At 32.4% G+C, this 14,112-nt stretch overlaps 2 protein-coding genes across 8 annotated transcripts in view; both read right to left on the bottom strand.

Annotated features, from left to right (window-relative positions):
- The window catches only part of LOC129806141 (Na(+)/H(+) exchanger beta-like), a 185,523-nt gene that overhangs the window by 60,395 nt on the left and 111,016 nt on the right, over positions 1-14,112 (bottom strand). The gene's annotated exons all lie outside the window — the stretch shown is intronic.
- LOC129806137 (sodium/hydrogen exchanger 3) overlaps positions 1-14,112 on the bottom strand; it is a 92,498-nt gene that overhangs the window by 40,863 nt on the left and 37,523 nt on the right. For 4 of the 7 annotated variants that reach the window (XM_055854509.1, XM_055854511.1, XM_055854513.1 and 1 more), the window contains exons 9-15: positions 13,848-14,053; positions 13,654-13,779; positions 13,424-13,578; positions 9,245-9,377; positions 3,475-3,531; positions 3,318-3,398; positions 3,180-3,255 (exon numbers count right to left, since the gene is read on the bottom strand). In XM_055854509.1, coding sequence (XP_055710484.1) covers positions 3,180-3,255; positions 3,318-3,398; positions 3,475-3,531; positions 9,245-9,377; positions 13,424-13,578; positions 13,654-13,779; positions 13,848-14,053 — 834 coding nt within the window. Of the gene's footprint in view, positions 1-3,179; positions 3,256-3,317; positions 3,399-3,474; positions 3,532-4,292; positions 4,308-9,244; positions 9,378-13,423; positions 13,579-13,653; positions 13,780-13,847; positions 14,054-14,112 lie in introns of all 7 variants that reach the window. The other 3 variants (XM_055854508.1, XM_055854510.1, XM_055854512.1) reach the window with 1 other exon arrangement.

Below are 14,112 nucleotides of genomic sequence, written 5' to 3'. Positions count from 1 at the left end.
ATAAAAAATTAAAGAAAAACATGATTAAAAAGTTTACAGAACAATATTTTATAAAAGTATTTGAAAATTCATATTACCATTTTATGTTTCTCTGTGTTCTCGGTTGTAGACTTTTTATGTATTATTAATGAAACCTTTTTAGAACCAAATCGATTTTCTTAGACCCGAAAGAGAGTAATTAGAATACTAATGAAAAGGACATTGGGCAAAAATGTATGGAAGTTGATCTATGTGGCGACCACAGACAGGACTAGGCGCATTTTATTGATAATGGTGTAGGATGAAAAACTACCGAGACCCAGGACGATATTCGCCGGGAGTCCTTGTAAAAACGCCTTTATCCTTTCAAAAACATACTATCTTGACATTGCATTACTCAAGAACGGCCGCACCGATTAAGATGAAATTCGGTATGGTGTCAATATGTGACTTAAGCTATTTATCCATGGTTAGTACCCCCTTCCCCCACCCCTCCTTCCAGTAGCCCCTATACAAAATGTGAACTTTTTTCATTTTAACTTTCCTCTGAGAAGCAGTAGAAAGCTGAAACTTGGTATGAGATCAAGGTTTATTAAAGGTTCCTTAACCATGTATATAGGCTCTTCCCCCCTTCACTCCTTCTTGTAGCCCCCATACAAAATAATGACTTTTTTCACTATAACTCCTCTATGAAAAGAAGTAGAAATCAGAAACTTGGCATAGGATCAAGGGTAATGGAAGGCTTTTTAACCGTGTATAATGTACGTTTCTTACCGCCACCCCTTCCTGCAGTTCCCATACAAAATGAGGACTTTTTCCACTATAACTCTTCTCTGAGAAAAGGTAGAAAGCTGAAACTCGGCCCGGAAACAAGGTTTATGGAAGGCTATTCAGTCAGATAAAATCTAATTACGATTTCAAAAGAAAATAAATGAATAAATCACACTTAGAAAAGTAAGTCAAAATATGTAATGATTCTACTGAAATCGAAGAATTCAATGGGGCCATATTTCTCTCTATAACACATGAAATGTATCAGAGATACATATTATAAGATCATTAAAATTTGTTGAATAGTTTCGAAACTTAAAATTTTTCTTATTGTTTGAAAACTTTGATGACCTGGAGTGACCTTTGCGGTCGACTTGTGATCTTATCTATAACGTTGTTTTGTAGGATTTTTCGAAACCTTTAGATTGAGTATTCATTGATTAAATTCGGTTGATAAATCTCTGAGATATAAGTATTAAAGTTTTGACTTTGAGTCCTTATGTTGCAATGTCCTCCTACGCATGTTATGCATTGAAAAGACATAAGGGAAGTGTGCCAAATTTCGGCCAGCTTCTAATTTCGGCCACTTTGAGTGTAATTTCGGCCATGGAAATAAATTAATTAAAATGATGTATGTTATCTTCGAATAGTCAATCAATTCATTTTGCTTTTGAAAATTTATTCATTTTAAGATTTATTAACACAAAGACAGTTAAATTTTAGGTATAATTTGAATTTAAATTGCGTTGTAAAAACTCAATGTGATAAGTCTTACAAAAAATGTGACAGATCGATTGTGTTTCTAGCAGTCTTACGATTTGTGGTGAAATACAGAAGGTTTTCCTTCGGTGTTTTTCATGAAAATTGATTAGTTTTCATTAAAGATTGTTTCTGTTTATGTTAATAGTGAATCAGTCTTTAAATTTCAGGTACAATTTCCCAGCTGGATCCTGTATTTCGCGTAAAAAAAGTATATACTTTGTGAGCGTCTCTCTGTAAGCGGTAGTGTTGCCTATTCAGGCAACATTTTTTGTTTTCCTAAATTTCTTATTCATTTTGTTTTTTTTTTCTTCAATTTCTGAGTTCTACAATGTACAGAGAAAAAACAATCCCTTCTATGAAAAAGATTATGTGGAAAAGGCCTTGGAAGAGTTCAGGAAGGGCAAATTGCTACGGGAATCTGCGCGTAAATTTGAGATGCTACTCTTCAGGTCATCAGGACAAATTACACGGATGATCTCAGGGCTTGAGTCATATAAACGTATCAAACTAAATATTAAACTCGTTCCGTTCGACGTTTTGAAATTTTCTATCCGTTGCGTCACAAAAGGTGGTCAGAAAAAAGGTGGCCGGTATTTCACTCAAAGTGGCCGAAATATTACCCAAAGCAATGTCCATATTATTATTAATTTTTTAATATTTTAGGAAGTGATTTAAAGAAAACAAAGATGATAAACTAGTTTTCAAGGTTCCGCACAACCTTCCCGAAAAGGAAGTAACAAAAAATATCAATATGAATTAAAAATATGGCATTTCAAACTTAGGACTTCGACGCTTATATGCAACTATGCCAAAATTTGGCACACTTACCCTATGCTTTTATATCCATTTCGAGAATATGCAGTCATTTGCTATATTTTACGTTACAATTTATGTTTTCCCTTAAAAAAAAAGACAGTGCAAATGCGCGCATTTCGTATAAGAGATTATTTTTCTTCCACGAAAACCGATTTTATGCTCTAGAACTTTTTCCCCATAGTTTAGAACTTTGATCCCGGAACAAAAGTTGTTGCCTTTACAAATACCTATCCAATGATATAGGTTTCATTGTTGATCGCACCATAGACCACTTTTGCCCATTGTCCTTTAGGTCAATTACATAAGCTGTCCCAGGTCCCGCTTGAGTTAGTTCGAACAATAATAAAAAGTGGACAACTTATTTGGAATTTCATGATTCTCGATAGGATTGAAAGTTTGTAAACGTAAACGATACCAATAGACTTATGAAAGCCGCAAATCGAAAAAATAGTGAGGAATACTTGGAAATTCCCACTAGTTTTTGTTTGTTTACATTCTCCCCGCATTGGCACAGACATCAGCGCCATCTTCACTACTTGTGGTGAATATGGATAACCATTTTTTGGTTATCGAAACTTTCAAAAATGGTTTCCGAAGCTTTCGCAAAATGGTTTCAGAAAGCTCGGGTAAAAATTTCTCCTAGCTCTGTGAGCACTGGGGGGCATATTTTTCAATCGATTTGGTTGAATATGTATTTTTTGGAAAGGTCTTGAAATTTCCAAGAGGATTGCATCGGTCGCAATCGGTAATGAATCGGTTAAGTATTCCGAATTAAAAAATAATAAATCCCTTTGAGAATGACCCTTGACATTTTCAGAATGTTATCACATCTTTTAAGAAAATCAACTAACCGTGTTGCAATTGCTTTGCTGATCCATTTTGCTGAAATTCCGGGAAGGATACATGATTCTGCTTGCTACTGCCATCCTAAGAGATAGAGAAATATTTCAAGAGTCTACTCAAAAAGTCCTTAAAAACATTCCCAATACCTTGTTCAACCTCTTACTCCTCTTGTGATGCTTTCTATCATTCACCATTCGTCGGATATTCATGTGCATCTTGTAATTGACCTAAATACCAAAAAGAAAGAGAGCCATTGACGACAAGTTGAAGGATTTCTTTGGTAATTTTCCCCAAGAAACTAACCTGTGTCGATAAATCCCTGTCATCAACTGCATGGCGACTGTAGCTTAAGCGACGATGCTGCAAATTAAAGAGATGCTCATTTAATCAATTTAATTCTCAGCAATTTCCCGCGAGTTCTTAATTTATTGTAAAAAGTTGCATAAGATAGACACTCAAAGTGTAACTCGAATGTTAGGCTATTCAGGGAAGATGAAAATGCATTTGGGATTAAATTGTTGCTTTCTTTAAACTTTTTTTTTGTTGTACTCTGGAGGTAGCATACACATCACAAATGAGCACATTTAAAGCAAATATAAACACTCAATGAAATATTTTATTCAAAAATAAATATTCACTTTTGGGATTTTATCAAAAGGGAAACAAAAATTTTTTTATATGATTTCTTTGGATTAAAAAACAAATGAAATGGTTTATGAATATTTTTACAGTACATTTTTTTTATGATATTGTGTTATACTTTTGTACATCTCAGTTTATTTAATTTTTTTTTAGCAAAGGATTAGCACTTTTGGAGGAGAAAAAATTAAAACAAAAAGTTAGATGATATAAAGAGGAATTTTAGCATTTTTGTTTTTCAGCAAATACTTCTGCCAAATCCTAAAATTACTCTTTAAAATTTCCATTGTTAAAAAACCAAACAAATCTCCTTCCCTCCCAAATTCTCTTCACCCTCTCTCGACGAACTTTCCCTCTCAGGCTTAAAGTTTTATTTAAATTACAAACAATACAAAAAAACAATTGTGAGAGAGAGAGAAAAAGTCCCATTTAAACACAAGTATATAACACATCAAACGGATTGATTTTTATTTTGTTCGTACCATAGTCAGAGAAGCCTGCCATCGTCAAAAAAGGTCACACCATCAATCATAGGATGAGATTATTGCAAGGAGAAAATTTATATATAGATATGATTAAAAGAAATTTTCTATTTTCCATTTTAGCGATTCATTGTTTTTTTTTTTTTGTTTTTTTGGTTAGAATACAAAAGAAAAGGACAAAACATTGTTAGAAAACAATTTTAAAAAAATACTTGTCAAATTTACAAATACGCACAGAATTTGTTAATGTTTTCTGAGTTTCATTCTCTTATTCAGCTGAAAAAATTGTATTGAATTGTGGGGTTATGTTGAATCTAACCTCAAAGTCATATCTCTGTAAACGTTTCTAATTTTGAGGTTATATTATACTTATGAATGATATACAGTAGAGTCTCTCAAATCTGAATCTCTCAAATTCGAACGCCGTTTGGATTCAAAATGTCAATTGTGAGGTTATGTTAAAAAGTTCGTATTCTAGGTGAATGAAAATCATATTTATGTGCTCCTTCCTGAATGTTTACATACATTATTATCGTATAAAATGAAAAGGAAGTACGTTACCACTAAAACTTCCGAAAAAGTGCGAGAATTTGATTCAAAGTACAATTTAATCTTACACAAATTTCGTTAGTTTTGAAAAAATCGTTCGAATTTGGGAGGTGAGAAATGTCAAAAATACCCCCCGAGCATTCGAATTTAGGAGACTCTACTGTACATGAACAATATGACGTACAGCTTTGTTATTCGGATTATTGGAAGACAATATGACATATGTCCGCTTCGTTATCCGTATGGATTTTTTGAATTTATCCAACGTCTCGAAAATGTAATACAAGTTTTTTGGTAGAATTAGAATAAGAATTTTAAAGAAGATTAAAAAGACACATTTAGAAAATTCTATGCTATTGTAGTTCATTTATCAAACAAAAAACAGGATAATTCATTTTCATTGCTGAACACACATGAATACATAACCTCAAAATTATTTTAAATGTAACCGACAATAACTCTTCCAAATTACGCCGATCCAGATTAGCACTGTAGCACTGTAGGCACTGTAGCATATTGCAGCTTTTATAATTCTCAATGCTCACAAATAATTGTAAGGTTATATTAATTATAACCTCAAATACAGAATGGACAATTTACAACAATTATATCCTTCTGAAAATTTTAAATATAAATATTATATTAAACTCAATTTAAAATATTCCCTAAAACATTTTCAAGTGTGAGGTTACGTAGAGTATAATATGCCGTACGACTGCTTCGACCATTTAGAGGTTAGAATTCACACCAAACTGAACTTTAAATATTTTCCAGAACAAGGTCATTCTTATTCAAGCCCTGAAGATCGCTTAGACCTTTTAGAATTGTAAATATAAACTAAACATAACCTCAAAGATATCATAGAAATTAGAAAGTTACTGTATTAAAGGCCGAATCGTCGCTTTGGCCGTTTAATATATATAACTAAGGCGTACTAAACTCAACTTCAAAGATGTTTTAGGAAATATTAGACTAGGCTTTTACTTTCTAGAGTAAAGTGGTTAAAAATTGTCAAGTCATACTAAAAGTAACCTTAAATCAAATTCTATTATAGCCAGTATCATACAATCTATTATAAGGTTATCCTGAATCTGATTCATAACACTTAGAATTTAACAGTTTTACTAAGTTTAATCACAAAGATAGAATTTAACAGTTTTACTAAGTTTAATCACAAAGATTTATTTGAAAGTATGAGGTTTAACCCATCTAACTCAAAGATATTGTGACGATCGAAACAATGACACAAAAATTACAAAATTCCCATACAAGGACTGTTACCGCCTCATTAAAAAATCCTCCCGAAGGAAATTTCATCAGGGGAATCTTTATAGAAATATAACCAGGTGCTATAGGAATTTTCCTCCACAAGTCTCCAAGATTACCCATAATAGGACTTCGAGTGGAATTTTTTTACCCACCAAAGAGTGGAAACTTTTCAAGTAGATCAGGGGCTTCTATTGGAATTTTCTTCTTTCGGAAAACGCAGTAACTTCCTAGAGATTTTCAATGGAATTCTTAGAGAAATTTCTATGTGCAATTTCCATTATCGTTCTCAAGGTTTTTCACCGAAATTGCGATATTTACGTCAGGGTTTTTCTCCCTAAAATCTCCGACGATTTTAACAACGAGAATTAAGGTGGAATCTCTGGATAAATTACCTGACTGAGGTGTCGACATCTTCCAAAATCCCTTCGAATTTCCTTGGAAAGTTTTCCTTAAAAATTCCCTCGGAAAATTCGGCAGGCTCCCAGTGAATTCCCGATAAACTCAAGGGGAAATTTTATGGGGAAGTTTCTACCGGATACCGGAATTCTTGAAGACTTAAAGGGGAAATTTCCTACAAGTGATTGGGAAAATACCCTGGCTATTCCTAGAAGAGGATTCCCACAAATTTTCCGAGGTAGAGTCTTCGAGCTTTTCAAGCTATTCTCGAAGATTTTCCAGGGAAATCCAGGGGAAAATTCCTTCCGGAAATACATGAAAATTCCGTGGCGAGTTCAGGAGAAATCCGGGGGAAATTCTGTAAAAGTTAAGCTTATACTTCAGACAAGATATTTTTCTGTTTGCAAAATTTATATAGAACATCGAATATTTTATAAATGAATAGGGCAATTCAAGCAGCCGTATGAGGGAGCAGGGGAGTAAAAAGGGAAAAAATTGAAGAGAGAAATACAAAGATAAGAAATAATATAAAAATAAAAAATGAAAAAAATGTGGGGATTTTTTATGGTTTTTCCCAAGAATTTTCCTGAGAAGTATCCTCGAGTTTTTCCGATCTTTCCCGAAGAGTTCTCAGGGATTTCTTTGAGAAAAGTCCCCTAGTTTTTCCGATCCCAGACTTTTTCATGGCAGTTCACGGGTATATCCCTGGGTAAAGTCTCTCAGTTTTCCTCACCATTCTCGGAAAGTTCCCCGGGATTTCCTTAAGAAAAAGTTCCCGTTTTGTGCCATATTACCATGGGATTCTCCAGGAGAGTCTGAGGAAGATTCCCTAGGAAGTTGCGTTACATGCCAATTCATCTTTGTTACTTGGCCTTCCCCTACTTTTCCCTAAGTACCCGTTGAAAAATTTTCGGTGAGGAAGTGATGACACTCCTTGAGGATTTTTCAGAAGGGACAAGCGTGAGAGGACGCCTCAGAAAATGATGGAAGAAAGTAGTGGATAGTTTTCTTAAGCAACTGGGGGTGCTGTGATACTAGAGGGTGATGGCGGAGAGTTGCCAGGACTGGAAGAGGTTAGTGCGAGAGGTTCGGTCCCTTAAAGGAACGTTGCAGCCATCTAAATAAGTTAGTAGTTTAAAATTGCAAAATTATAGGAAACATAACTTCAAAAATCTCTTAGATTTATGAGGTTATTTTTACTTAAAAGGTCTCTTTGACCTCTTAATGTTTGAAGATTTTCCTAACCTTAATCTTAGTTTTCTCAATACAGTACAGCCCCGCTATAGTCCATATGTATTTGGTTCCAGATTTGACATTTAGGTCGCACTAGTCCATGTCATTTTTTAAAATTATCAACGACTTTTAGTATTGAAATTTCTCGACTGCTTCCACTTTCTTTGCGATTGTGGTACTTGTCCTCGCTCTCTTCATTATGGATCAAAATTGTCACAACTACTCAATAAAGTTTGCCAAATAATTATGACAACATTTTATATCGCGTACTAAAAAACATAACCTAACTTAAAATCTGTGTTTTGAAATCAACAGTCGCTAAATTGTGGACTATAGAGCGATGGCCTATAGCGGGGCTCTACTGTAATTGTTAAGTTATCTGAAGACAATCCCAATGATCGCTTTGGTTATTTAGAACACTAACCTCAAAAATCAATTTAGAGGTTAAAATCAATTTTGAGGTTATTTTTAACATAATTCATAGAGATTTGCATTGTTTAATTTACTGTTCCCTATTTATCTTAGATTAATCTATAAAATGCTATAAAAACGGCACTTAAGTATTACATAACCTAGAAAATATTTTCTTTAGCTTCCTAAATAAGTAAAATTTTAATCTGAAATGATTTTTATTGCAAATTCTTTACTGTTACTATTTCTTGGCATATATTCCAGATAAGTTTTACAAGGTTATGGTCTTCTGGAAAATATTAATTTTGAACATAACCTATATTTCTCTTAAATATTTTCCCTAGCTTTTAAAGCTAAAATTCATTGGGTTTTCAAGCACAAAATAAAACAAGATTATTTCGAGATTCACCTCAAAAATCCTCTCTCAGTTTAGGTTAACTGTAACATAACCTCACTTTTTAATATAACCTCATAGCCTTATAAGAGAATGAAGACACACTTATCATTAATTTTTAAATCAGTTGCAAAAATTTCTTCACTTCAAGCTACATTTGGACAAAAGACTCGTGAAAAGCTACTCTAAGTTATAGAATTACTGTGTTACTTTTCCATAACCTATAACCTTTGGCAATTAGACAACTTTTCCGTGATTTTACGTGCAAAACACATACATTTCAGTGTTTTGTGTATTTAAAAAAAAAACACTCTGACAGAAAATTAAAAGAAAAAAAACTAAAGAATAAATAAAAGAAATGTGACAATGTGCCATGCAAATTGTGGCAGTTGTTCCTTTTAATCACGAAAAAATCACAGAGGAATCTGTTGCAATCAATAAAATTATATACTTTCTAAAAAGAAATCCACACATAATAGTTCAAAATTTCTATCTTTCCAAAAAGAAAATGACTTTAAAAAAAAATGTTATTAATCGAGACAAAATAGCAAATTAAAATTTAACCAAATTTTCTAACCAAAAAATTCTTTAAACATTTTGAATTTTTGTTTTTTATTTTTGCTATTTCACCTCAAAATCAACCTAAATGAAAAATGAACACCTCAAATAAACTCTGAAAATAATCAAAATGAATATTTACCCTTCTCGGTTTCAATTCCTCAGCCAGAAGATGATGAATTTTAGCATCTGTAAGATCCTTCTTTGACGGATTGTAGTCCAATTCATGCATATCCAAGTTCCTGGATGAATTCTCCAAATTCGAAAAGCTTGGACTGCAAAAAGAGAAAATATTCTTTAAAAAAACTTTCAAGTAATCCCTCTCAAAAGAGCTGAAAGTTTAAACTTTGTAAATTTCATTGCTAGAAAAACAAATACCATCTACAGTAAACAACTAACTCAGTGCACTTTCTTTAGACTAAAATTAGATGGAAGAGACAAAGAGAAAATAAACTATTTGAGGTTAAAAATCGGTGAAATGCTGCTGCCGTTGGTGTAAGAATAAAGTTTTGCTGAGTAAAACTAGCTTTTTGAAGTCTTGCATGCTTATTCATTTGATTGCCTATTGAGCTGCAGAATTACAGAAAAGATTAGTCACTGTAAATTACTAAATTTCTGACTTTTCTAACAACTTCGTGTCTGCGATCTAAATAAGCGGATTCTTCTTGACCAAGAAAATTGGTTATTATTCTCGAAATCGCTGAAAAGATACTTAAAAGCTATGAAGCAGTAAAAGGTTATGTTGAAAAGTAAGGTTATGTAGCACATAGCCCTAAAAAGAACTTTCAGGGAATATTTATAATGCCGAAAAACATCGTTCGTATCCTCAATTTCATATCCGAAAAGCTATAAAAGGCCTCTTACAGTTTTGTTCCAATACCTTGGATATTTAAGCATTCTAACCTCAAAAAATCAGAAGGATTTTATTTTCTTATTTCTAATAATTTCATACGTTGTAAAGTGAGAATAAAGACAATTCCAAAACAAATTGAACTGTATTTGAGAAATTTCCGAAGCATTTCAAAGTTTAAATAGTTTTATTTTAAGGTTATGAGTGTGTTGTGAACAGATGTTCAATTGGTTCTTAACCTCAAGAGTTTCGGTGTTTATGCACAGAGAGACGCGACTATCAGAACGAGTGACAAGCAATACTCAAATTTTCCCAGAGTAGTGACAGGAAAAACGCTGCCCCCACCCGGGCTTGAGGTTATGATCATTCTAACCTCACTTTGCAAAGAAACTCCCTAGGTTAGGAGCAGAATGAATTGAAACGTTTTTATTAAGTCATAAACCTATCTGAAAGCTCAAAATTACATGAAACGGGATCTATTGACGTTGACGTTGCTACAAGATAAAATTCTAACCTTAAAAAAAATTTCAAGGTTACATTTGCTTCGCAGTAGACTGATTTTAGTTTAATGCACCTAGATAAAAAGTTTCTCTGCAAACTTCTGTATATTTTTCTCAAATTTTAAGTAAACAAACACAATACAACGGGATCTATTGACGTTGACGTTGTTACAAGATAAAATTCTAACCTTAAAAAAGTTTTTTAAGGTTACATTTGCTTCGCAGTAGACTAATTTTAGTTTGATGCACCTGAATAAAAAGTTTCTCTACAAACTTCTGTATATTTCTCAAATTGACTGTAGAAAAACACAATACAACGGAATCTAATGACATTGACGTTGCTACAAGATAAAATTCTAACCTTAAAAAAGTTTTTTAAGGTTACATTTGCTTCGCAGTAGACTAATTTTAGTTTAATGCACCTGGATAGAAAGTTTCTCCGCAAATTTCTGTATTTTTTCTCAAATTTTAAGTAAATAAACACAATACAACGGAATCTAATAATGTTGACGTTGCTACAAGATAAAATTCTAACCTTAAAAAGGTTTTTTAAGGTTACATTTGCTTCGCAGTAGATTAATTTTAGTTTAATGCACCTGGATAAAAAGTTTCTCTGCAAATTTCTGTATTATTTTCTGAAATTTTAAGTAAACAAATAAAATACAGCGGGATCTAATAACGTTGACGTTGCTACAAGATAAAATTCTAACCTTAAAAAAGTTTTTTAAGGTTACATTTGCTTCGGAGTAGACTAATTTTAGTTTAATGCACCTGGATAAAATGTTTCTCTGCAAACTTCTGTATATTTCTCAAATTGATTGTAGAAAAACATAATAATGTCGATGAAATTCTAAATAAAAAAATTCGAACCTCTAATATTTTCCGTTATACTTTAGCAATTTATGTCCTCTTTTTTTTGCACAAACGACAGAATTACTTACTTCCTTAATTGCTTTTCATAATCTTTAATTAGTTATTGGATACCACGGTACCATTTGAGCAAAGAAGTAAATTTAGATTTTCCTAGGTTATAATAAGTCTAACCTCAAAAACTAAAAACAACAAGCCAATGACAGAATATCTAAATCTGCTCGAACTGCTCGAATAATTATTTTTTTAAAAGTAAAATTAAAACAAGTGATCTTTAAATTCTTTGAATTTTATAATTTATACGAATTAAATTTTAACCTAAAAATTTAAAGAAATTATATGGTCATTTAAAAGGCTTCAGAAATTTCCTTTTTGTTTAATTAAAAAAAAAGTTGACATTTTTTTTGAATATTTCAAGGATTCCAAAGTGAATAGCACTTTAAAATTTTTTTTCACTTGTTTACATCAAAAATTATCAGACCAAAAAAGCAAATTTGTGGTTATGTCCGAATTGTTTCATCTGTCAAAGGAAGAAGAAAAATTAGTTATGATTTTTGTAACGAGAAATAGATGAAGCATTTCATATTTAGTTGAATATTATATTATTGATTCAGAAAATTCATAAATTCCCAAATGTTCCAGTTTTCAAACAAATTTTAGGTTAAGTGCAATTTATTTCAGTAGTCAAGACAAAGAATAAATTTATTTAAAGCCTTTTTTTATTTCTCTAGTAACAGTGAATACTAAATATTTGATCAATTCATGAAATCTGTTTAGAAAATTCAATATTTGAACGGTTCAAGAGTATTTCATAATTGAAAAAGTTTTTGGTTATGTTCTTATTGCTTCAACTGTTAAAAAGCAAGTCAAAATGATATAGGATTTTAAAGAAACAATAGAGGCAATTTTTTTATATTTTTAAGGGTATTTTATAATTGTACATTTCAAGGATATTGAATAAAATTGAGAAATATTCAGTAATCACAAGAAATTGGAGGTTATGTTCAAATTGTTTTATGCTGTCTTTTGTCAAAATTGAGAAGGAAAATCATCTAAAACTTGCTCCTAAAGTACAAAATGCTTAATATTGAACAGAGGAATAGGGAAAAGCGCGCTACCTTCGGACGACTCAAGCTTCGGACAATTCAATTTTTTCTCTATGTTCTTTGTGGATTTCAGCTATTGCGCTTTCAGGAAAATTTGAAGCATTGGACTAGCTATTCAAATATAATATTATAATTGGCCAAATTCATTTATAACACATTGAAAAAAATTATTCGTGCGAAGCATAAATCGTCCGAAGGTAGCGCGGTTTCTCTTTTTAAGTAAATGACCAATTCATGAAAATTTGCTATAATTTGAGGTTATGAGGAGTACGTCATTTCAGCATTAAAAGCAAGAAAGATATATTATCGAAGACTTTCTCATGAAAAATATAGAGAAGGTTTACTGTTCAACAACTTGAAGAATATTAAGAAAATGTGAATAATTCGAGAACGTAAAGCGATCTTCAGACTAGAGGTTTAGCCTAGTTTTCGAAGATTTAATTTTATTGCTTTTTGGGAGGCTAATAGGTCATTTATCTTTAATAATGCAATCCTACGGTAAATTTTTGCTAAAAATCTGGATTAATAAGAAATTGTAGCAGCTAAGTCATATGGCTAAGCCCAGGTTTGAAGTTCGTATAAGATAATTCTCCAACATAACGCTACTTTTCAAGGTACATAACCTTTATTATTTTTTTAAGAGTGAATTATTTTCTATTTTCAAAAAGAAACTTTCAGTGTAAAAAATTGTCAAATAGCATTGACACTTTTTAGGTTATGTCTTATTTATCGTCCAATCTGCAATAAATTTAACCTCCCGAACGTTTAGAAAATTCCCCCCGAATATTTCGAGAATAATGAACCAGGAAGAATCATCTAAAAATAGTTGCAATGTCAAAGCTAAGAAAATTGTCGAGAAAAGTCATAATTATTGCATTATAAGAATGTTTATCGTTGCTAAAAAAAAAGAGAGCTATTGCGGACGCTCTATAAACCTTGTCACATGCACTGAATTACTGGTTTACCAGTTTGTATTGAAGATGGATGTTCCCAACCTTCCGCCCATGTATCCGGCGTAATTCCGGAAGAGGGCACTCATTGACTCGGTACCGGTCATCTGGCCCAGAGTAGATGGATTTCGTCGCATAAAGTCCATTGCATCCTTCATTGTCAACTTCGAATACGTCTCCAGAATTTTAGGTTCAGCACCCTAAAGAACCATTTCCGAAGAAAAAAATCCACTCAAAATCCCGACGAAAAAAAAAGAATAGCTTAAGAGACTTACTTGAAGATCTCTAATGAGATATGGTCTGATGAATCTATTGTCAAATCTCTTAAACTTATCTCTAACATTGTAATTTCCAGTCTTTCCAACAATATCCTCAATTCCCGCCATCATGTGATCCATAAACTGAAAGATAACAGTCAAAGATTTTAGTCAATCTCTCTTGGACATTTTCTTCAATCCACATTTGTTACCCTTTCATGAATTCTCTCATTCATGGATGGTTTCTTCTTTTCGGCCCGTTTAACATTGAGAAACTTCACCAGTGGCTTTATGGTGATCCCCTGGCCGAACACAGTAAAATAGATGACGGCTATTGTTGTTGTCACGAACATTCTGTGATACTCCACTCTTTCGTTTATTAGGAGCACCAGAGCAAAGGCCACAGCACCACGGAGACCTTCATTGGACATCACAGACACAAAATCAATTCAATTCACCAAAATTCAACTCATTCCA

This window comes from Phlebotomus papatasi, chromosome 3, assembly GCF_024763615.1.
Source record: "Phlebotomus papatasi isolate M1 chromosome 3, Ppap_2.1, whole genome shotgun sequence".
NCBI classification, from domain to species: Eukaryota; Metazoa; Arthropoda; class Insecta; order Diptera; family Psychodidae; genus Phlebotomus; species Phlebotomus papatasi.
The sequence above is the reverse complement of the archived record's forward strand: the minus strand, read 5'-3'. Positions and strand labels throughout refer to the sequence as shown.